The following is a 25,904-nucleotide window of genomic DNA, read 5'->3' on the forward strand; positions in this document are numbered from 1 at the left end:
CCTAATTAGGACATCTAGATATTAGAAGTTAAACTAAAATACAATTCAAGTAAAACACAAAACATTTGTGAAATGTATGCTATTTTACTGCTGCTTAGAAACTGTTTATCAAGGCAGAATCTTTTCTTAAAATACATAATTCTGCTCAATAGTAGAAGTCCTGCAAATAAGACTGGAAGAATTGAATTGGCTGTCACTCAAGAAAGCACAAGTGTTCTGATATACTTGTAATATGATAATTTAAAAAAAGAAAATCTAACACCACAATTGGACATTCTGGGAAAAGTAAAAGACTTTAGACTCCATCTTACCCGTTAGGGTTTGTTTACTTTTGTTTTGATTTAAGGAGGACAAAGTCAGAAGTTCTGGGTTTTAACTCTAGTTCTATAAGTTTAGCACTTATACTCTAGACTGAAAATCACAAGTTTTACTGAAAAGTTAATAGTACAAAATTGTGACAGGGGTTAATACAACATAAAAAAAAACTAACATGCAAATTTTCTTCCTATATCGAGACAAAATACCAAAACATATGTTGCAAGCTAAGGACCAATTATATTACTGATTGCAAAGAGTAATATATCTTCCAGGGGTTAACCGTTCATTCTAGAACAGATTTCTTGAGGAGTTCTAAAATAACAGAATCCAAGTAATTACATACAATACTGACAGTTTTAAGATTCATAAGTCACCTTTCTTTTGGGGTCAAAATCCATAACAGAAATTTCCAAAGTCATGTTTTTTAAAGTTCAGTGCAATTAATTCTTGTACATCCTGTAACTTCCTTAACTATCCTTCCCATAGAAAACTGAGCCAAGTTAGGAACAAATTTTATTTAAAAAAAACAAAAAAACAAAAAGAATGCTCACGTATGTGTCAGCTCTAAACCTTAGGCACAAATGTTGGGTTTTGATTTTACACATATTTTTAAAAAATGAATGTTCATCCTGATGCTATGGCCATATTCATTTTCTACTGAAAATATAAAACTTTCAAGCAATCAAACACCAAAGAGAAATGTGATTAAATCACAGCAGAAAGTAGTAATGACAGGGTGACATAATGAGGTCAGAACTCGACCAGCCAATCAAAGGCATTTCCTGCAATATTAATAGTCAAAAGAGAAAGCCAATCACGGAAACCTCGAGCCTTCTTTTGACAGCCACAGAAGCAAGAGAACCAATCCACACACACCCGAGGTTGACAATAAGGCGGGACCGTAGGTTCATTGAAGAAATTCTTGAGGGTGCAGTTACTATGAACTCCGCACGCAAGTAACACCACTCCAGAGCCATAAACACTGTCAAGCCAGATGAAATTCAACCATATGCAAAATTGAACCCATGGAGGGTAGGGTGGGAAGCAACATTTTTGCCAAAAGGCATTGTATTATCAAAAATACAATTATTAATTTAGATGCACGAGAGCCGCAACTTCTAAAGGACCACCCTCCCATGACAATTCTCGAGGACCCGGCCCGGGGACGGCGCAGCCCCGGCGGCTCGCTCCGGAGCATCCCCGCTTCCTTTCTAACGCTGCGCACTGAGCGGGCGCCGTCCCGGTGGATCGGCAGAGCCCGCCCGCCCCGCGCCCGGCGCCCGGCTGGGGGCAGCTGAGCAGACAGTAGACGGCTCCCTAACGCTACGGTCCGCTCGATAGTCACGGCCCCCGCCCTCCCCCGCCGCAGTGCTGCACCGCCTCACCCCGCTGCACCATCTCGAGCGGGGGAGCAAGAATGATTCCCTTGCTAGGAGGAAGATGTTTGTTTTGAAAGTGCTCTACCTTCCATAGTCATTTCAAAGAAAACCCAATGCAAAACCAAATTTAAAAGTAGGGATGATCTTTCCTAGGCAACGAGTCCCTCGCCATCAATTAATCCCGCGCCAAGAAGGAGGGGTGGAAAAAAGGTAAACAGAGGCCGTACGCCAAGTGCGGGCAGAACATCCCCTGCGCCATTCCCGGCCGCCGCTTACGGCAAGGCCCCCTTACGGCAGCGTAAGCAGTGCTGCGAGCTAATCACAACACTGGGACGCAACAACATGGCGGCCGCGGGCGGGCGCTACGCCGGCCGAGAGAGCTTACGCTACTCCGCCGGCGTAGAGTCCCATGCGTTGGAGCGGCAGCGGCGCCCTCCAGCGAGCGTAAAGCGCTCTGTGAATGGCGAGGCCCGACTGACAAAGGGGAGGGGGGAGGAGGGAAGGGGGGGTAATAAACACTCGAGTCCCTACCGATTCCTCCTCCTTCTCCATCCCGGTGGGCATCTGGGGCACGGCCCGGTTGATGGAGACGCAGTCGTTGAGATCAGGCATGTCCTTGCCGCGGTAGATGGGCAGCGGTTTGGCGGCGTCCAGCGCCCGCGCTCGGAAGGAGAGTTTACTCATTGTCTCCCCGCCTTACAGGAACAGCCCGGGCGGCGGCGGCGGGGCGGGCGGGGAGGGGGGGAGGACTCCCGCCGCCTCCTCCACCTCCTTCCTCAGTGCAGCGCGGCCGGCCCGCTCCTCCTCCTCCTCACTGCCCCCGGCCACAGCATGGGCGCCCACCCCGCCCGAAAACAGCCCCCCGCCGCCCGCGGCCGCTTCCACACACTAGATCCGCCGCTCGCCCGCCCGATCCGCTCCCTGCGCCATGGCCAACATGGCGGACATTACCACAGCGGCGGCGAGCGATCCCGGCAGCCCGCGCGAGAGCGCGCCCCCGCCGCGGGGACGCGCCTCGCCGTCTCCCTCCCTCCCTCCTTCCTCTCCCTTCCCCTCCCTCGCCTGCCCACCCACTCTCTCCGCGGCGCTGCCGGCCCGCGGGAGCATGCTCGGCCTCGGGCCGCTCCGGGGAGAGGGGGCGACGGCGGCGGCGCCCCTCCGCTCGCCGGCCGGTGCTCTCGCCATGTGGCAGGTGCCAGGTGCGCAAATTCGCCCGCGCCCCGGAGTGTGCGCCTTTGCCTCCGCTGCCCAGTCGCCGCTCGCGGGGCGCCCCGGGGGAAGGCGCCGGGCAGAAGGCGGCCGCGCCGAGCCGCGCGTGTGTGCAGGAGGCAATGAACGGGGAGGGAAGATGTCGACCAGGGCCCCAGCAGACACCACCCAAGCCTGCGCTTATAAAGCGCTTATCTCCAGGGCGCCCCGAGCGCAGGCTGATTCGCATCCTCCGCTTCGCACGGCCCGGGAGGTGCGAGAGGTCCCTTCCGTCTGCCCACTCCCGGGTCGCGCCCGCCCGAAAGCGCCCAGGCGGTCCCGGCCCTCTCGCCCGCGTCGGCTCCCCAAGGGGCAGCATCCCCGCGCATCCCCGCCTTCGCGGGAGGGTGGCGGCAGTGAGGGTGAGTGGTTTGAGGCGGATGGATGCAACAAGTGCACTTGAACCTGTCACCCAAACTTCGGTAGAGTTTGTTAGTGGATGGTAGGTGTTTCTCTGATTTCAAAAATACCAGAGTTCTTAAAAGTGCAACGTATAAAATTTGACCAAGGCACCACACATTCCTGAAGTAGCAGATGTGTGTAAAATGTTGGGTGCTGTGGGAGACGGAAAGAAGTCTGAGAAAAAGTTCTTGCCCTCATGGAACTTTCACGTTAATGGGCTGCGTGGATGGTGGGAAAGAGGAACAACAGTGAGAGATGTAAATAGATGAAGAAGAGGCAGCTGAAAAGATAAATGACAATCCCCAAAAAGCATAAATACGTGAATGAAACAATATGGAAGATGACACAGGCAGTAAGTAGTGCATCATAAATTACCAAATGAGATCTACAGGCAATCATTGCTGTGAGAGTTCAGAGAAGGGAGACATCACTTTATCCTGAACTGGTTGGAGAAAGTTCTAAAGAGGAGGGAAAATCAAAGTGGCTCAAATAAGTACCAGCTATTGTTGACATCAACCTTGTTTAGCCAAGAGTTTCCTGGTTTGTCTTTAAGCATTACAGATTTCTTACAAAATCCCTACAAAGAGTGTAACACATTTTATCGCTTTCTAATAATTGATAAATATTCTGCCTACCTCAGAGAAAGGTAGATGGTTTGCTAAAGTCCAACAGTGAAAAAATTGATTTATACTGTCATTTCTATAGGAATCAAAACTATATCTCTTCTTCTATTACCTCCTTTTCCTCTACTTCTTCACCTCCCCCTTTTTCTCCTCTCTCTCTTTGCTTTCCACCTCCTCCTCCTTGGAAGGAAGAATGGTGGATATGGACTTCGTGATAGTTGTCTAAATAGTCTAACCAGTTTGTCCCAGCAAGACTTGGAGCATTGTTTAATGCGTCTTGAGTGTTTTCCATCCACTTTGTTGTTGGAAACAATGGAGATGCTGTGACTCACTCTTTGTAAGCAATACCTTCCTCAAACTTAAGGGTACTTCCTGCCTTGAGTGCTGCCCTCTGGAACAGTTCCAGTCCTCTGCAAGGAAGAATAAGGAGTTCTTGGGAGGTGGTCGGTGCTGGGTTCAAGCCTGAAAGGAGGGGAAAAAAGAATGAGTCATCCAGGGCTCTAATCTGGATGCCCAGCAATTCTCAGGTTCAGAAAGGAGAGCTTTCTTCTAGTTGGTATATTTATTGTTAATCTTTCTCAGGAAAGGAAATACTGAGTATCTATACTATACCAGCCATCATAGTGGTATAGTTGAATTAGTTGAATTCCACTTAATTCTTACAATCCTATGAAAAAAATTATAATGTTGCCAATAAGGAAGCAGAGCCTCAGATAATTTGCCAAGTTTCAATTCTAATAATTTGCAGAACTGGGTTCAAATCCAGATCTAACCTGACTCTAAAACTCTTGTTTTTCTCAGTGGTGCTACCCTGTTATCCAAGCTCTTCAGCATATTGACCACTCAACATTCTAAAGTTGCTACTTCAAAATTAATTACTGAGACAGACCTTCCAACCAATGGCTAATAGAGTGCATAACCCAGAGCCTAAAGATGCACTAGCCCCAAGGTGGGCAGGAACATCTGCACTATTAATCACTATATTCACAGTTTCATGCCTCACATATAACAGCCATCTAAGATATATATATTGACTGATAGGCCATGAAGGAATTCAGTGATACTGACCCCATTCTACTCTAGCTTGGAGTTCACATACCTTACTGGCCTGTCACCTGACCTGCCCATTGCTGCCAATATTTGCTCTTATCATGGCCTACCCTGTTCTCCAGCTTCCTACCTTTGGGCATAGGAATTTTAGAACCAATTAACACTCTACTAAAAATAGAAAAATTAGCCAGTGTTGTGGCACAAGCCTGTAGTCCTAGCTACTTGGGAGGCTGAGGGAGGCTGAGGCAAGAGGATCATTTGAGTCCAGGAGTTTGAGGTTGCAGTGAGCTAAGATAACACCACTGCACTCCACCAGTGCACTCCACCCTACTCGGGGCGACAAAGCGAGGCTCTGTCTCAAAAAATAAAAATTAAAAAAAAAGTCTTTGTCAAGACCTGCTCCAAATGACTGAGCAGCCTAATATCCTATTTTAATTTCCACGTACAATGCACTGAGTACAGTCATTCTAAAATCAGTCCACTTCAAATATGCTCTGGACCAATTCCAAATGACATGCATTTAGCCCAGCAAGTGTAATATGTAAGTATCTAAGAATTAGAACCAGTTTTAAAGCTGTATCAAAAATAAAACCAGTCTAAATGTAGTCTAAATTAAAATAAATGTCAAGTAACTGTAAGAAATGGGATTATATTCCAGTTTCCATTTCCCAGTACTACAATCAAGGCACACAGCTTCCAGATAATAGACAAATTACTTTTTGAAAGGAATCTTAAAACTAGTAAACACAGTTGCCATTCAACTATTTCAGAATTTTGTAAATGTCACGTTCTTTTTAATTGGCTCCTGGTTTCAGCAAACCCAATTGAAAGTTAATTGGGTTGGTGTGTGAACTCCATCTCCACCCCTCCCCCTTGTGTTCCCAGGAATGAGCCTGGCACCAATAAAGCGTCGTTGTTTTCCATATGTAATCTGAATGTGGGGTCTGCATTCTTAACAATCGACTGGAATCAGTCCTGTGGTTCCAGTGCCCTTTACTGAGGCAGCTCTGAGTCTTTGAGACACAGGGACAGACTGCACTGAGAGGTGATAAGCCAAACATCTACATCTACCTCTACATTTGCCACAGTGGGAACACCAGATGGTAAATAAAAATTTGTGGCTGTGGCTCAGTCTCCTAGCAGCATCACTCCTCTCAGACCTGGTTGGAATCACAGGGTGCCACCTTGTGTATAAGCTGACGATTTACTTCCCATTTCCACAAAGGATCCAGATAGACTAAAAAATAATCAGCCTGAAAGCTCTGTTTTTTATTAACTAAGAAAAAAATGAAACATGTAATTGAAGGAAACAGATTTGAAAACACAGCTCCAGAGGGTCCGCAACACTCAATTTTGAATCCCACCGACAGCCTGTCTCATTTGTTGCCCCACCCCTGACTGAAAAACACATCCAATGTTCCACACTTGGACGAGACTGACGCTACTCACTCAGGCTTTTGGATGGGGATACCAAAACCAAGTACAGCTCTTGTGACGAAGCTAATGAATCTGACTTGGAAGTTATCTGCATCCAAACAGCAAGTGAGCTACGTAGATTTAATTTCAGAATTTTGGATTTCTGAGAGCCACTAGGTTCCACTGAGCTAATAAATAGGATCCTACTTATTTTGGTAAAGTACATGGTAGGGAGGCTTGAAAAAAATGGCTGAGTTTGAAACAGGGAAATACAATTGTTGGAGCAAGGCTAGGGGAGATAAAATAGGATCCTTTCCAATCCAGCTACCTTGCCCTTGAAAAATTCCATACTTGGAGGAAACCTGCTCTGAATTCAGCACAGCTGAAGCCACTGTTACATTCATGGAACTAGCTGGACCTTTCATATTATTTTCAAGAGGAAGTTGGAATGGAGACCCTGCTGCTGGTGGGGTGAGGGGTCACAGGTGCCCACCCACTGTTGCTTCAGGGCTCCTGAAATGTTTATTCTTCTCAGCTGCCTCCTCCACTGGCGCATCCTTTTCTCAAGCATGTCTGAAAGGTAACTTAGAAGGTTGTTTCTGTCCCCATGCAGTCAGTTTAGTCTTACTGACTTGCTGGCACATCTCAAACAAGCAGACTCAGAGAATCGAGCTCACTGGGGGCCACAGTGTTAGCTAAGAGGAGTCCACTGTTAGGGAACCTGGGTTGCTATCTCATTGTGGGTCCTCCCACCTGTTTTTTTTTAAACCTCTCCTTCCAACAAAGGACTCACGTTTATAAGTACAGATTTGTGAATGGAGTATGCAGCTAGAATCCTGAATTAAAGAAAATGAGTGAATTGATTTAGTAACAACCATGTCTTATTGATCTTACCTTTGTTGTCCCCTAGAACAAAATAGCCTGTTTCCTGAGAAGAGTTTCTGGTATTAGCATATTGAGAGCCCCCTAAATTCCAAAGTGACTTGTCAGGAAGCAGAAAGGAAAACAACTTTGTTTCTCCAAGTTAGAAGACAGGTTTACTTGTCTTTCCTCAGCTACTAAAGGTGAGGCAAGAGGAAGAAACAGAAACTTGAAATATAATAAAACACACTACCTAGAAATTGACTGGCTCACCCACACCCCTCACCTTGTTTCAGAAAGGATTTCAGGTGGCTTTGGAGCGTTCCTGAAATATGCTAGGATAGCATTTGGGCTCTAAAATTTTTAGTAATATGAAATTAGGAAACGTTGTCATCTTCACAGTTCACAATGTCCTTTAGATAAAATGATTGTTCAGGAGATTTACAATTGCCTGGTCCTAATGGCAATGTCCAAGAGTCTTCATAAGTAGAGCAACTAGGTGGTGTAACAGATAATTTAGCAGTATCCTTACACAAAAGAGTCATCCTACGGCTGTTTCATATAGTGACCCTCCACATAAACTGATGGCAAGATGGCATTATATGCAGTTGAGCACAAAAGATTCTACGGAGATTAATGAGCCCCACCCCATGCAGATCCAGGAATATGAATGGACACCATGGCCTAAGGCAATCCTCCCTGAATAGTGTTTTTCTCTTTACTGTCTCCTAATAAACTGTGCTACTGAGCGCTTAAAAATGTGTTCTATTACAATTGCCTGAAGTGTAGTTCTTCTAAATGTGCAATTTAGGGCAGGCCCATATGCCTTAAATGACTATGTTGTAGACCTTCGGTCCCCAAACCCCCGGTCCGTGGCCTGTTAGGAAATGGGGCCCCGCATCACTGCCTGAGCTCCACATCCTACCCCCATCCCCACCCCACAGTCCATGGAAAAATTGTCCTCCATGAAACCGGTTTCTGGTGCCAAAAAGGTTGAGGACCACTGTTGTAGAGGATAGAGTTAACATTCTTTTCTGGAAAGAAAGGAACTTAACAAGAACCAATGCCTGAATAGAAAGCTGTCCCTCCTGCTCTAGCAGTGAGCTAAAGGTGTATCCACTGGCAAGGTCAAGAAGTAATTTGACCTTTGTATAAATAAGGTGTGCATTGCTGTCTCAGGTTAGATGGCACTGGGGGGTGGGGAGAATGAAGAAAGGGTGTTCTCATGCCCTGCATCCACATGAAGGTTTTCCTCCAGTTGACGGCAATAGGTGTTGTTTGCCCACTTTGTTTTCTAGCTGTGACTGTGCTTCCAGTGTTATGTTGTGCTTTACTTACACAGAGGGTAGCGCCGTCTCTAACTGCTGCCGTAGGCAGCTTTGGGAGCCCAGCAGGCTGTATCAAGGCTGGTTTTGAAGGAAATTGAGTTTCAGCATGTCCTCTTTTAAAGGAGGACATCAGCTCTTCCTCCTCAGAGCCATACAGGGGACACTTAAGTATCAAGTTCCCATCTTCCACACTTACCCAGTCCCACGGTCCTCCTAGCATTCTGCATTCCCCTCTAGGGCTGGTACACAGACCCAAACCTAAAGATGACCCAGACTTGCTATTTGGGGTAATTTAAAGGGATCTACGTGGACTAAAGGACTCCAAAAGTGGATGTCAGTTTGAGGACCAATTTCCACCACCACATTGATGCCCTCCACTAGGTTTGGGGGCAGCTATAGCTTGTTCTGGAGCTTGCTGCTTGAAGGCCCTAGTGACTTGTGGTCTTTTCTCCTACTACTACTCTATTTCATGCGGATGAAATGGCCTAAATAGTATGTTTCAGCTCATGTATGAAATAGGTCCAGTCATTAAAATGTGCCTGAGTGAAAACAAAGAAAACAACATTTGAAACCTATTTTAAGCATAGAGATAAGTCTGGAATATTATGCCAAAACATTCCCCTTAGTGAGGGCAATGAGATTGCAGGGAAAGGATGGTGATAAAGAGAAATACTACTTTTCACTTTATAAACCTCTCTGTATTGGTTAAATAATAATAATTATTACTATAATTCTAGAGAGATGGTTTAAAAAACTCATTTTAAAGAATTAAAGCCCAGTAATAGAGCACACATGGGCTTTGGAGAGAGACAAAGCTGGTCTCAGCATATTCTATGACCCTTGTTAAATTGTATAACCTCTATGAACCTCTGTGACTTCATGAAATGGGTATAATATGTCTATCTCACAGATCCTTGTGAGAAGTCAAAGAAATAACATGATACAAATTGGTTAACACAATGCCTGGCAAATAGTAGAGGCCCAATCAACATTAAAACTACTGTTTCTTTTCCTTCCCTCTGCCTTTTTAGATACATGACTTGAGCTGATTAAAATTAGGTAAAATTAGAACTATAGTACATGTAAGGTGAAATCTTCAGTTTCTACTTTGGTTTACGGTTCATTTTAAATTCTTTCATTTAAAACTAAAGTAAACATACCCCCTCCCTGCCCCTTACCAGTTAACAGCTCATTCCTTAGCCCTGTAAGATCTCATCAACTACCCAGACAGGTAGAACTACCTGCCAAAGATATGTTAGATCCTTCAAAATGGGGAAGTTCATATCTTTATTAAGGAGAGACACATTTTTATCTAAATATAATAGGTTAATGTATATCAATTAATATATAATTAATATATTTAACCAGACTCTCTGAAAAGTCAGATTTGTTTCACATTTTACAAAAGTTCTCTGAATCACATGACCTCAAGACCAGATTTGAGGAGAAGGATCCTGCCTTTCCTTCCTTCTTTCTTCTCACCTTTTTCTTCCCTTCCTCCACTCTCCTCTCATTTTCAGAAATTTTGAAGCTAATTTTAAAAGTTCAAGTTTCTGTCTGAACAGCAGCTGTTCAAAATCAGAAAGAGATTGGCTACTTACCCATGAACAATCCCATCATAATCTGTGGACTGGGTGTGTCTGAGTTTATGTACACCTGTAAAATAAGGCTACCATGTTCACAAGTGATATCATAAGTGATATTAGCCAGAGTCATAATATAACATCTATAACATACTGGGACAGCTTCCAAAGGAATTTACAAATGGTGTTTGAAAATGTTTGTCTGGTTGTTTTCAACAAATCTGTCAGGATATATCCACACTAATGTGTCTCCTTCTACACATCCACCTTGGTTTTGTAAAGAGCCAGACATCCCTCAGAGTCAAGCCTAGTGACTAAAATGAGTGAGACATTTGAGTAGATGTTCTTTTTGGGGGGGGTCATAAAGGAAGGAGGTGTTAACACTGGTTTGCTTGTGTAATTTGTAAACTAACTCCAAAAGCCATTACAAAAGAAAAGTTTCCAAAATACAGTAAACTAGCCCAAGTCTCCAGCTTGAAGGATCACACGGATTTGGATGTGTGTATATTGGTGTGCTGGTTAGACCAGGCCCATTACTAACGACCTTCTCCCCTCTTTACTATCCATTGATATAATTTCATTAAAAGGGAAAATATTGGGATATAAGCCCGGTAGCCTTGGTTTTAACAACCTTTCCTGATTCCTGAAAGGTGAGAAAATTCTCCAAACAAGAGTTTAGCCAGAAAAGAACAGTAAACGTCCCACCTGGCTCTGTGTTCCCTGACAAGATATTTTGTTCTTTATTATTTTTATGAATTTATGAACAGCTCTGAAGGCATTCTGTTTGAGTAAGCTTGAATCAAGCTTGATTTCATATGTTACTTTTAATATAGCCTTTAAGTCCATATAGATTTTTATTACTTTTAGAGTCACTTTATCCTAATCACAAATAATTTGGCATTACATGAAACAAAAGAGAGGGGATTTCCCCAAAATGCTTAGAATTGAGAATGTCATCTTTGTTTTCATCCCCAGATCAAAGATTTCTTTCCTACCCTAGAAGCTGATTCTTGCTCTAAATAGTACAGCTAACAGCCCAGGGCAAGCACAATTATTGGCTTCTCCTCTGCCCTCTAGCCTGATCTATAGCAATAAATTCCCAGGGTAGCCATGCAATTACACACAACACGATCACTATCACAGCAGGCCCAGCTAGACATGGATACACAACATGATCACTTGCCCAGTAGGCACCGTTCAATATGGTTAGACAATATGATCGCTACCCAGCAGGCCCAGCTAGACATATTAAATAGATACACAATGTGATCACTCACCGAGGAGGCATCGTTCGGTATGGTAGACAACACGATCACTATCACAGCAGGCCCAGCTAGACATGGATACACAACATGATCACTTGCCCAGCAGGCACCGTTCAGTATGGTTAGACAACATGATCGCTACCCAGCAGGCACTTTTCAGAATGGATTCCTAACATGGCCATGACTAATACACCAGGCAACTCGCATGCATCTGAGCTGCAACTATCATCCCTGCAGGAACAGCTTGACGGGGACACATGATATCACACCTGACTCCACATGTGCAGTGAGGTGTACACACCCTGCAGAAGGTCATTTAGCACAGCAGCCTCTACCATAGAGAAATTTGACCACAGACACAGTGAAAACAGATTTGGCCCTGCAGACAAAATTTGACAGGACCTCCCAATGGGACTGCTAACATGGCAGGCAGTTTTCTAACTTTAGCCAGTGTCAATAAGAAAAAGCCTAATGATGAACAAAAGAAAGATCTGTGATTTAGAAAACATCATAACAAACGGACCTGAGGGTAAAGACGAGGAGCACCCTGCCTTGTGTGGAGTGTGGATTTTCCTGCATCCACACCACCAGTGCCTGTGGCAGAAGAAAACGCATTTGACGTTATCCTGCTACTCTCGTTAGAGCAGATCCTTTTGATGGAAGGTGCTGTGTCTCTGAGCTGCTTTGATGTGTGTGAAAATACGCCAACTTCTTCTTCATGTAAAGTAACTATCAACGGTTGTGTACAATAAGGAAGAAGAAAAGCCTTTTAGGCAAATAAGTGGAATATTTCTTTTCTGTCAGCTTTAAAGAAGCAAATGGATTTGCAAATTTAAAATCAAAATAACAAAATTTGAAACCAAATTAACGGAAAGGGGAGTAATTATTTTATCAAAAAACCTTTTATTTACTTTTATTTGATGCCACTCCCATAGATTCCAATTTGGTTGATCTGGAATGTGGCCCAGAACTATACATTTGACAGATATGCCAGGTGATTCTGCATCAGAATATTTTACACAGCTTCATCCATTGGTTTCTTTTCTCTTTCTCATCTTTTCTTTAATTTTCATCTTCCTCTTGTTTTCCCTATGTCTCTTGTCTCCTTTCTTTCTTTGGCTCTAATCCCCTCCCTTGTTTTTTTCTTTCTTGTTTTCTCTGTGTATGGGCAGGAAGATGCCAGGTTGGGGTGGGGGGAAGGGTGGTTATAGGGATGAGGAAGTTGGTTGGAGAGTCATGAGAAAAAAGCAAATCCTGTCAATTTCACAATCCTCAAGCCATATTCCAAAACAGTACATGGTCTCACTATATTCCTTGTGCCTCTTGAATTGTAACACACAGATCATGTCACCTAATTTCTTAGTCATGTTTAATGGGGGGAGGTCACCGGAGCCAAGAGAAGATAGGCAGAGACCTTGGATTGGGCCTGCAATTGCCCAAGTTTGGTTCCACCTACTAAAAGATGCTGTATTTAAAATACTTATAGCAAACCTGGGAAATTATTATCTTAATTTCTCAACAATGGTCTTTGTAAGTAATGAAATTCCAGTATTAGCTCTCATCTCTTCCCTTTGCCCTCTACCCTAAATCTTCATTTACTCTCTGGCCATTTGCTTTTGTTTATTTCTGCCATGGACTGTTTTTTTGAACATGGGTGCAGCAGTACAGTTTGAAGAACCCTATATCCACACCTGGCCCTGGCATTAGCTAACGTTGTGATCTTGGACAAATCATGTGACCTCTCCAGTCTCATCGTCCTCAACTGTTAGCATGAGGGGTTATCTGCAATGCTCATTTTAGTTCTAAAATTACATAGAATCAAAAGAAGTCATATTACTCTTTTATAATGCTTCAAGATAAACAAGGCTAGGTGTGAATGGTAAAGTTTTTAGCTTCCAGAATAAGTAATTTTTGTCCTTAAAAATATTAAAACTAGTAATATCTTATCTTGAATCAGAATTAAAGGGCTGCCACGTTTCCTACTGTTTTTATTAGACCATAATCAAAGGTAATCTGCATGGTAAAATGTAAACTTAAAAAGAGGTTAATGTTTTAAATTAAACTACTGGCTTCCTAAATTTCCTTATCATTAAGAATATGTCTTTTATCACAATTATCTTGTAAAGAAACTATCAGAAAGCTTTTCAGAAACTAAAAACTTTGAATGGGTTAAAATGAGTTTATTATTATCACAAACCATATTTAGTGCCCCTTGAATAACATAAGGAAAAATACTTTTAATTTTTTTCCGAATGCTTATTTAAAAAGATGAGAATATAATATAGAGTTAGGGCATACAGGGTTCTTAGGACAGAAAATCTTTTTTCTTATACACAAAGCATTAGCCTTTAGGGTAATATTCCACAGAAGGAAAGAAGAAAAGAGGGAAGCTGTAGGCTTGGAGTGGGGAGGGAGTAAACTGACACTTAGGGGACAATTTCATTACCAGGTACCATCCCAGGCACTTTAAATTCATTTAATAAGTAATTGTTGAATACCTTCTATAGCCTAACCTAGGAGCTGAGCATGGAATGGTGAGCAAGAAAGGCATGGACTTTGCCCTCATTTAGTCCAGTAACAATCTTTAAAAATCCATATTATTGACCCATGTTCTTTGTACTGGTCACCTTGGATTTGATTGCAATTCATGAAGTTTGAAATGTTTCTTCTCACCCGTCACAAGACATAAACATACCTTTCCTTTTCTATCCTAAACCTGGTATTGGTGGTGGATTAAGTGCTATTGAGTAGAGACCCATTCAGGATCTATAAAGCAAGTATTCCTTCCTTATACTCAATTAACTAAATTAGTAAGAATATTAGCCTTCTACTTCTACCACCTACCCAGACAGAGAAGTCAATCAGAAAAATTAACAACAGCCTGAATTTTTTTTGGATTTCATAGAGTTCTATAATGAGTTTTATTGTCATTGTTGTTTTTATTACCATCTTAACCATTTTAAAGTGTTAGAGTTCAGTGTCATTAAATATGTCCACATTGTTGTGCAACCAATGTCCAGAAATTTTTTTCTTGCAAAGCTGAAAGTCTATACCCATCAAACAGCAACTCCCCATCTTCCTGTCTCCCAGGCCCTAGCAACCACCCGAGCAACCACCATTCTACTTTCTATGAATTTGACTACTCTAGGTACCTCATGTAAGTGGAATTGTACAGTGTTTGTCTTTATGTGTCTGGATTATTTCACTTAGCATAATATCCTCCATGTTCATCCATGTTGTAGAATGTGTCAAAATTTCCTTTTTTAAGGCCAAATAATATTCCATTGTATGTATATACCACATTTTGTTTATCCATTCATCTGTCATAGACATTTGGGTGGCTTTCACCTCTTGACTATTGTGAATAATGCTGCTATTAAGATGGGTATACAAATATCTCTTTGAGACCCTGCTTTCAATTCTTTAGGATATATATACCAAGAAGTGAAATTGCTGGGTCATGTGGTGATTCTATTTTTAACTTTTTGAGGAACTGCTGTCACTAATCATCATCATACATCTTTTTGTATGCTTATTGGCCATTTGTATATCTTCTTTGGTAAAATGTCTATTCCAGTCCTTTTCCCATTTTTAAATTGGGTTTTGTTTCATTATTGAGTTTAATTCTGTATTGTTTTTGTTTGAACATTTAATGTAACCAATAGAATGTAGCCAATAGAAAGAGCAGGGACCACCCACTAAAAATCATAGAGAAGAAAGCCAACGTATAAATTTTTTATCAATTTCCTCGTGTCTTGTGGAGCTAATCGCAATTTCTATGCCCCACTGGACTATACACATCTTTTTCCATCTGTCAAACCCAGGAGGCCATTGTTGATGGGTAAACCTTCTCAGTGGAGCTTCTACCTGTGTGCTGATGAAGGTGAAAATAGGAAGCAGTGGGAAGGGACCCTAGGAAATCCAGTCAGAGACTTTCCCCATTATGACCCTAGGGTTATTGTTTCTTTTTTTTTTTTTTTTTTTGAGACAGAGTCTCGCTTTGTTGCCCGGGTTAGAGTGAGTGCCGGGCGTCAGCCTAGCTCACAGCAACCTCAGACTCCTGGGCTTAAGCGATCCTCCTGCCTCAGCCTCCCGAGTAGCTGGGACTACAGGCATGAGCCACCATGCCCGGCTATTTTTTCTATATATATATTTTAGTTGGCCAGATAATTTGTTTCTATTTTTAGTAGAGACGGGGTCTTGCTCTTGCTTAGGCTGGTCTCGAACTCCTGAGCTCAAACAATCCACCCGCCTCGGCCTCCCAGAGTACTAGGATTACAGGCGTGAGCCACCGTGCCGGCCTAGGGTTATTGTTTCTAAATTGGAGGTGATACAAGAGGAAGGTCCAAGGCTCCTAAACATAACACTGGTTTACAAATATCTTGACCCAAGTTTGATGCTCTAAGCTTGCTGACTTTATGTAAGAAATTTAGTGACCCCTCCATAAATATTAAACAGAAGATACACTGGCTGAGCACCTTTGAGCTTTTCTAGAGCATTTTTCTGCTCTCAGTATTGGAATAAAGAGGAAATACTGATAAGGGAAAGTGTTACAAATATTTCTTTTCCAAAGATCATCTCCCCGGGACTTTCACCTTTCTTGCTTTATTCATTCATTCATTCAAACATTCAGTAATGCCTACTATTCTTTCTGCTTTCTACTAAGTAAGGCTTTCTAATAAGTGCTATGAGAATTCAAAGATGACAAACTAGCTGCCCTCAGTGCACACTGCCTAGTAAAAGAGACAAAACATTTATACAGTTAATTATGGTGCAACATAGAATGTGATAGTAATCTTGAGAGAAAGACACCAAAAAATGCAATGGAGAGAGAAACTATGGAGAAATTATTTCTGGCTCATGGGCTTGGGAGTATGTCAGAGAAAGCTCTAGGGAGGAAATACTATCTGAGCCTTGAGAAAGATGTGAACAGGTGGAAATGGGGCAAGAAGTTCATTCTCGACAGGAAGAAATATGTGAGCAAACATATGAAGGGAGGAAGGATAGGATGCATTCCAGGATCAGGAACCTGAAGGATGGACTATGGTGAGTGCAAAGATCTAGGACACAAGTCAACCAAGCTCCCAGTCCTTGTTCCAGCTATTAACGGCTATTTGGTCAAAGTACTTAGTTTCTTTCATTCTCAGTTTTTATTATTGCAGGTGGCAGAAAAACTGCCTGCCAACCCCATAATTCACAAGGTTATTGTGAATATAAAATATAGGAAAGTGTGTAAAAATGCTACATAAACCACACAAAGCTACCCAAGTTGCTATGGTCTGAATATTCCTCAAAATTCATGTGTTAAATCTTAATTGCCAATGTGATAGTATAAATAGTAAAAGGTGTGGCCTTTAGGAGGTGATTAAGTCCGGAGAGCAGAGCTCTCATGGATGGAACTAGAGCACTTATAAGAGAGCTTAAGAGAGTGGATTCATTCCCTTCTGTCTCTTCTGCCTTGCAGGGACACAGCGTTTGTTCCCTCCAGAGTATACAGAAACAAGGCACCATCTTGGAAGCAGAGAGTGAGCCCCAACCTGACACCAAACCTGCCAGCACCTTGGTCTTGGATTTCCCAGCCTCCAGAACTGTGGCAAATAAATTTCCACTCTTTATAAACTACCCAGTCTCAGGTATTTTGTTATACCAGCACAAACAGACTAAGACACAAGTGTAAGGAGTTTTTATTGCTAGGTTAGGTTGCAATTATGGAAAATCCTGAATATCAAGCTAAGGAGTTTGCATGAGTCACTTGCATCAGACCAAGCAAGGTCCTTCATCAAGATTTCCCATTCTCGGGGGCAGGCTGGAAAAAAAAAAAAAAAAAGATTTCCCCGTTCTTCCTAGGGAAAGTCTAGTTACTTCTTTTACACAATGTAATGTAATCTGATACACCAGCTGTATATACATTTTGTAAATTACACACTCATAACTCAGTTTATTAAATCAGCTTGCTACAGATTCAGCTTTAAGCATAGCCTCTCAAGTTTCCCTGATTTCCTCTTTATGCAGGCTGACAGGTATGTCCTCTGGCCTGAACATTGGGGCCACCGTTTCAGATTACTTGTTCTCACAACTACCACTTTCAGGCCCATACTAAGTCATTCCTCCCAGCTCCACTGATTCCTAAAGAATTAAACTCAGTCCTGATCTTGGTCCCAGAATCCACTCCTCACTTCAGATTAAAATTAATCCCCTCTTCACACAGGTGAAAACAATTTAAATTGATTCAAGGTAAGTATATTTATACCACACAGTGTCTGAAAGGCTCTTCAGTAGAAGTTTAACTGTCATTACCTCTAAATTTGTTGGTTTTTCTTTTATGCTTAACTTTTGGGCTGTCATTAACAACAGATTTTTTTTTGCAAAATTAAAACCATTCAAAATAAAGACAAAATGAATTCCTTGTGATGTGGTGGTCTTTTCATTCCTGTGGCCCACCCACTCACTGCTCTCTATTGGGGCACCATTTCTTTCTGTTCAGATACTTTTGTCTGGACTTCTACTAGTTTCCTAACTCCAGCAGTCTCCTAAATTAACATTCTTGCCCAGTCTTTCCTTCCTCCCATCCAGTCTCCACAATGATTGCAGAGGGGTCATTTTGAACATGCAAATTTCTATTTGTGTCCTTTCTTTGCTCCCTTAGCATGGCATACAGCTCTCCACAAACTCACCCCCACCACTTCTCCCCATCCTTCACTACCAAAGTCCCGACATCCACACCCTTTATGTCATAGCAGACATTCACTATGCCCCAAGCAGGCCACGCTATTTCACGATTTCCTTCCCCTTTCATATGCTATTCCCTGGACTTTCTGCTCAATGTCCTCATATTCCTTCCACCTTCAAATCTCATATTTATCAACCCCTTTTCCATGAAGGCACCCTGACAGTGAGGCTCTCCCATCCTCCCCCGACCTTGGCCATCATTGATTCAGGCCTACTCTCAGCACTTCATGCAAAATTAACTCTACTGGAGCATTATTCATATTATGTTATCATTGTTTGCTTGCTAATATGTCTCCTCACTGGATCCTGAGTCTTTTATTTTTCCAAGCCCTGGCATCTAGGACAGTTGAGCCCAATAAATACTTGTTAAATGAAGGAATGATGTAGCTACAGGCCTTGACTTTAGAAAGGACTTTACAAATCTTAGTTCCCTTTCACCCTTTCTCCTAGTCCATATTCTATTTAGTTCCTAAAAGCCATAATTTACATTTCAGCTTACCCTGGGTCACCATATGGGGACCCCAACCACAAATGTTCTCTTTTAGGGAGTCATATTACCAGTTGAGATGAAAAGGCCATTTTCTATTTTCAAGCAACATGCACCTAGAGTGAAAGAAAAATCCTCACATCCATCAACTATATTTCACTCTCTTGCTTGAGTCAAGCTTCCAGTTACACATGCATTTTGGAGAGAAATGGTTTTGTCATATTCATTCCCACCTCTGCCTTGTAAAACAGAATTTTATCCAACAAAAGTAATGGCAGAAAAGAAAACTAGAGGTGATATCCCAACCACTTTAAACCAGAAATTACAGTTCGATATTGTATGCCTTTCTATGTCAGGCTAGGTGTGGGGCTACATCTTTGTATCTTCTTCTCTCTGGGTGGAATCATTAATTAATACCTAGTTATGTTTTCTCAACCATGGTGCAATTGGCATTTGGGGCCAGATAATTCTTTGTCATGAGGGGCTTTCCAGTGCATCTTAGGATGTTTAACAGCATCCCTTGCCTCTACCCACTAGAAGCCAGTAGCATCCCCAAGTGGTGACAACCAAAAAATGTCTCCAGACATTGCCAAATGTCCCCTGGGAGACAAAATCACCGCTTGTTGAGGATCACTGACCTAACTGATTCCTGCTCATCCTTCAGATTTTAGCTAGTATGTCACCACCTCATGGAAGCCTTCCTTGACACCTCAGAGTAGATCAAATGCCCTTTTACATGTTCTTATTACATTGCACACTATTCCCTCAAGGTATATATCAAGCTTTGCAATTATACATTTACTAGCATGCTTATTGTTTTTCTCCTAGGCTATAAGAGCCATGAAAGTAGAAACTGGGTCTGTTTTGCTCACTGTTCTATGCCTTGCACTTAGTACAGTATCTGGCTCATATTAGATATCCTATAAACAAACAGTATGATCTCTGCCCTCAATATCAACATTTTAAAAATTCAGAGAAAACATAGATATGAGCCACTGGCCAGAGGTATCTAAGAAGCAGTGTAGTTAGAGAGGGATGGGAACTTTTAACAGTGCTCTTTCTGTGTAATTGGGAGACAATGGAGAGCGGCTGTGAAACTAATGTGGCAGGAAAGTCTTTGATGAGACACTGGAGGGACGAAGGGATGGACACAGATAGATGTTTGCATCTGCAAGAATTGTGCCACGGAGGCTGACACCCCAGAGGAGCTGAGGCTCTCGTAATGCCTGGACTGCAGGAAGGACTTTCGAATACCAGGTTGAGATGGCAAAGCTCCACAGGCATGAAAAGTGGTGGCAGCAGCAGCTGTGCCCTTGAGGGAACCCAGGACGAGCTAGGGGAGCAGGGTGGGAGTCTGCTCCTGGCTTCTGATGCGCTCTGTATCTGTGGCTAAACTGGAAACAAAGTAAATATGTTTTTCTTTCCTTTAATGAATAACAGATCATTTTCCTTCATGAAGATGTAAACAAAATAGGAACTAACCTATTTCCTCTTATCTCTCTGCTGTCAACACCTTTTCTAAATAAGGGGTCTTAAACTGTCCTCATTTTTTCTCGCTCTAAACTGCTTTTGTCTTAATGTGTTTGTTTGAGGCTGTTAGAGTTGGGGTCTGGGCAGGAAAAAGATGGACGTGATACGGGATTGTTTATGGAGTGTTTGGAAACCTCAGAGATAGTGCCACATCTAGGGTCTAGTAACAGTGAGGCACTTTTGTCACCACTAGTCCTGGAGAGAGAGAGAGAAAGAGAGAGAGGGATTAATAGACAGAGGGGGCTGCCTGCAGTGAGCTGTGGCCTTCAGAAGAGGGATGCAGTTGACCAGGTGATGAGAGCACAAAAAAATAAATCAATAACCAATTGCTTCACTCCCCTCACCCCACATCTGTGGTTATTCCTCATTGGTAGCAATGAAGGCCCGGGACCAGCAAGGTTGCCTGATGATTTCCTCCACAAACGTGGGGCCCTGGGGCCCAGGACAGGGAGGAGAAAGGTGCAAACAGGAGGGGAAAGGGCAGCAGAAAATACCCAGCACAGTTTCATTGCACACCACTTCCAGAGGGGGGACTATAACCTTATTTCAGACTTAACACCAACAATTTGTAAAAGAACATTGATTTTGTGACATAGTTTTTTACTGGGAGATGGTGTATACTTTGAAAGGAGACAGAACAGACAAATCCTACATAGCTGTCTCAGAGACTTGATAATTTTCATAGTCATTGTAGTGGTCCAGACTAAAAGCTAGGCCAGCACCAGCTTCCAAGCCCCCGTTATACTCCTGAGCATGGCTGCGTGAGAGAGACTGACTGAATAAGACTACTGTACCTCTGCCCTTCTCTTTTAGGGGTGTGAATACCACTATGAGCTTTCTCCTTCACCTTTTTTTTCTTCCCTCATCAGTCAACTTGATTCTCCTTCACTTTTGCTATGCAGGAACTAAGAGGCAGAAATGAGAAGAGCCATCATGGCCTGAGATATGAGCAAGAGTTTGAGGAAGTTTTTTTTTTTTTTTTTTGGTGGTGGGGGAAGAGAAGCAGCAACCCTTGGGATGAGAGGACTTTGGGGCAACAGCTGGGTGAAATGGACTGTTAGGGTGTCTGCCTGGGCATCAGGCACTATTGTACCTCTCCCCTTTGGAATTTTCTGAAACCCCTAAGAAAAGATTTAAATTGCTCCCCAATTTTGTATTTGAATATGAAGCGGTTTGGATGGAAACCCCAAGTCATCGCAGCTTTTATGTGGGCTACAGAAACAAAGAACAGATGGCCATCTGGACAGGGACCCTTTTCCAGGAGGAGAGTACAAAGACTGTGGGAAATCAGAGGTGGCAGCCTCAACGTGATGCCTAGGTGAACTCCCTCACCCTCACCTCACATTTTCCAGGAAGAGAGAATACTTTCATGAAGGGCAATGTGAAGAGTTCATGAAGAAGTGCAGCCCGGTTCAACATATTAATAGTCCCAAACATTTAATAAATGGGTTGGTGGCCACACCTGCAAATAGACTCCCTTTCAAGATAACAAAGCCTACCGGGGATGATTGTAGTCGTTGAGACCAAGCCTTGGCTCCTGCCTGTCCATCATCTCTCGAGTCCTGATCTGGGCTTGTCGCCCATGCTCCCATCTGTCCTGCTCGCTGCTTGGCACTCTTTCCTGTCCATAACCTCAGCCTCCGCCTGTCATCTGTGTCTTTGACGAGTCCCTTCTGCAAACTCCAGCCCTAGCGTACATGTGAATTACGAGTTTTGATAACTGCTTTTCTCAACAATATATCTCTTCCAATCTTGTTTGGCATTCTTGACACTATCTTGGCTCTTGATATACACTATTCCTATATCATAACCAAGACCAGCTGGGGCCTGATGCTAAACCAAGTTCAGGACACTGTCCTCAGAACACTTCAGTGTGGCCAAGGCCAACTGTCTCAAGTTCTTGCAAACTAATGTCATAGCGCTGATATTTATTTGTTTATTTCCTATAAGCCTAGCACTTTGCATGAATTATCTCATGTAATCCACAGGAAATACCCATATATAAAAGAATACTACTTTTCCTATTTTATAGATGAGAATACCAAGACCTAGAAGGGTTGAGTGATTTCCATAAGGTCAGACAGCCAGATGTTGGCAGAGCTGGGACTGGAACCCAACCAGCCAGACTTCTGTGTTTAAGCACCATGCTTCGGGAGTCCAGAATGTTTCTGACCAGCAGAAAGGGGATTACCCAAGACCTGGACAAAGGCCGTGCCTTCCAGTCTGCAACACCACCCTCATTCTGTACACGGCGTGCTCCTTCTCACCCTTCCAGTCTCAGTTTACATGCTTCCTCCTCAGAGGGCCCTCCCGGCTCACCAGTCCAAAGACTGTGTCTCCTGTTTGTATTCTGTCATGTATCCTGTTCTCCTTTGTTGCATTTATCTCAATAAGTATTTCTTTGTATGTGTACTTGTCTAGCATCTTGTCTTGCTCTGCAAGAGATGGGACTGGGTCTGTTTTGCTCAGCACCACACCCCCGACACTCAGCTCGACAAGTGACCCATAGTAGACACTCTGTCAATATCTTTCCAATAAAGGAGTAAATGAATAGACTCCTTTCTGGCATTCTTCCCACATTTTAGAACCTTCCAAAGTTCCATACACTACTTAAATTGTTGAGTCTGTGGCAAATGCTCATCACTGCTCACTACTAAGAAAGCAGAACTTGTTCCTTTGAGGGTAGATTTTATTTATAGATAAGTCTTTTGAGGTCCAATTTGCAATGAGCAAGTTTTTGTCACAATTAGATAACCTAACTTTGGTTCAAAATGCCTTGTGGATTATAAAGTAGTAAGACTATATGTGTGTCCTACAGAAGCTGTGGAAGAAGGGTGCTAATGGTTGTCTGATGTCAGCAGTCCTATGCAGTGTACAGTCTACAGGGAACAACTCGATTGGTTAGATAAGTTCTGGCACATCTGTTCAAGATAGATTTATTGTTTTCTAATTTGATTTCCAATGTTCCTGTTTAGTCCAGATTCTTCCAACTTTTTAGACTTAGGACTTCTTTATTTATATTTTTCAAAATTATTGAGGACTCTCAAAGAGCTTTAATAATAAGGATATCTATTGATATTTACTATACTAAAAGTTTAAAATGAGAGATTTAAAAATAGTTATTAAATCAATTGAAAATAACATCTTTTTAATACACTGTTTTGGTTGGAGTATATGGAATATACATATATACACATATAGCATTCATATGTGTGCATATATACACATGTGTATATATGTATATATATACATATAGTGTATATACACACACATACATAAATATAGCATATACATATAGTACTGGTATATATGGTTGGAAAAGGGAGAAATATTTTAATAGCCCTTTCAGATAATTATGGATATTCTTTGATACTATACTAAAACTCAACAATTGGTAGTTTCTTAAGGTTAGTTCGATGTGAAATAGGAAACCACATCAATGAAATTTTTGTACTATTACATTAAAATTCATTCCCCTATCTTGCACTTTGAATGGATCCAGGAACGATTTTTTAAAGTCACGTATTTGGTCACTTGAGAATATTGCTCACTGAGTGATGCACTTCCAACGTCATGTGCGCAGACAATGCACCTGTGAAACGGTGTAAGCCTGAAACTGGAAAACGGCTCAAGAACTGTGAGAGGAAAATGAATGTGGAAGAGGAGAGACTCCGTTATAGACAAGATAAGCCGTTTTTGTTACCATGTGTTTGGATAGAAACACATTATCGTGCTGATTCTTAACCCTGCCTTTCTTTGCCTACAGGGTGCTTCAGGAACAATCTCGAGTCTTGCTGGCTTCCACTGAGTCCGGCTTCTCAGAGTACACAAAAATATGAGTTTGCTTCCGAGGAGGGAAAGGCAGCAGGAACTCAGGGGGGAGATGTCTTACTTTGTAAACAGAATTTGCCTCTTGGCAGAAATGTGGTTACTCCCACCAGTCTGAACTGCGCTCTCACTACTGGCCAGTCTCACTGCGTCTTCTCTCTCTCCAGGTGACAGGAGTGTTCTGTGGCTATTGTATATGCCTCAAGACATCCTGGAGAGGACAACTTTGAGAGTAAGGCAAGTATTTATTTATTTTTCAGGCAGGACTTCATGTTTAAAATGAAAAGTATACTCCTTCCTTTAAAGAATGTTGCAGCCATGGAGTTGTTCTCTGAGTGGAGCAAACGCGTCATGCTCACAGTCAAGACCAGTGAACAGGGGAGCAAGCCTATCTTTTAACCCGTAATATTGAACCACCTGGGATGCTGTGTTTGCACATCTGGCCCCAGAGGGGGGACCTTGCCGAGGAGGTAGAATCTGAATGAAGTGAGAGAGAGAGGAGGAAAACAGGCCATATTTATCACATCAGTGCAGCTTGACTGGTGTTGGGGAAAACAAAAATTTCTGTCCTTTTGGCATCTTCTCTGGCTCTGAACGGTGCAAGCAGAGTTCTCCTGGGCAGAACCCACTCCACCCTGGAAACACTAGGCTTACAGCAAAACCTCACAGGAGCACCAGGCCAGTGAGCCTGAGACACTGAAGGACGTTGCTGGCCAGCAGGCCTTATCTTGAGACCATGGAGGTAGGGCGTTGGGGTGCACTTGGTGGTGACTTTTCAGAAATGGGTCAGTAGCTGCCTCATGTCCTTGCCCTGTGGTGGATGACACAGACCCTGCTGGAAACCCGATTGGTGAGTTGGAATCAAGAGAATGTTCTTAATCTGCTATGTCAATGGTCAGGAGCGAAAAGATTACAAAATATGAATGAAACCAGGAGAAAGGGAAAGGGCACCAGAATGTTTTTCTTCTCCTGAGCAAAGATTCACTGAAGAAAGCTCAACCTGAGCCAATTCTGCTCGTTATAACAAAAACCATGGTGCCTTACATTTTAAAAAGCTCTATACCGCTATGGAGCATTTTCACATTTCACCTCGCCGTACCTGTACCTCACTACAACCGAATGAGGTAGGCAAAGGGAAAAGTGATTCTCACCACTGCAGAGTATTTCCACGATAAGGAAACCTACAGGTTGTAACAGCTGCCCATGCATTCGAGCCGCAAAGCTGCTCCTTGGTGTAAAGCTAAAGGTAGGAATGAATGCCAATGTGAGCGCTTTTAGAACATTTTCTTTTTGATGTCACAAAAAACAAGAAGGACCTAACCTTTCTTTTCAAATGTAGAACATTCACAATGTGAACAGAAGATATTCTGCTTTGGATGTTTCTGATGAGATCTTTACATTTTTCGTTTCTTTTTTCTTTTCTTCAAAACAAGAATAAAGGCTTCTGGTGACTTTCAGTTTGCCTTAGTCTTTATTACTTCAAGGGCATTAAGAGTTGACAGTGCACGTGCTTCTAGTAGTAAGTAGTTTTTGGCACTCAGGTAAAATTTGCAGCACCTGGGTCTCTCTTAGCCTTGAGCTGCCACAGGCCTCCTGTTTGTACCTAGAGTTAGAAAACCTGGATTGTAATCTACAACTAGCAAAAGACACAATTTCTTTGAGCCCAGGCTTCCCCCATCTATAAAATGTGATGACAGTACCTACTTTACAAAGTGTTATGGTGCTAGATTAAGGAAGACAGCACACAGGAAAAACAAAGTGTACAGCACAATTGCCTGGCACACTAGTAGAGAGTGGACTCATTCAGTGTTGTGCTGGAGTTGATTAGTATGAGCTCGTAAGAGCTGATTGTTATAT

The 25,904-nt window shown here is 42.6% G+C and overlaps 1 protein-coding gene across 1 annotated transcript in view; it reads right to left on the reverse strand.

Annotated features, from left to right (window-relative positions):
- Nucleotides 1–2,649, reverse strand: part of EPC2 (enhancer of polycomb homolog 2) — a 114,632-nt gene extending 111,983 nt beyond the window's left edge. The window contains exon 1 of the mRNA XM_045558707.1: nt 2,229–2,649. Within this exon, the coding sequence (XP_045414663.1) occupies nt 2,229–2,381 (153 nt within the window). The 5' untranslated portion in view covers nt 2,382–2,649. The remainder of the gene's footprint in view (nt 1–2,228) is intronic.
- Between the last annotated feature and the right edge of the window lie 23,255 nt (nt 2,650–25,904).

This window comes from Lemur catta, chromosome 8 (assembly GCF_020740605.2).
Source record: "Lemur catta isolate mLemCat1 chromosome 8, mLemCat1.pri, whole genome shotgun sequence".
Taxonomy (NCBI): domain Eukaryota; kingdom Metazoa; phylum Chordata; class Mammalia; order Primates; family Lemuridae; genus Lemur; species Lemur catta.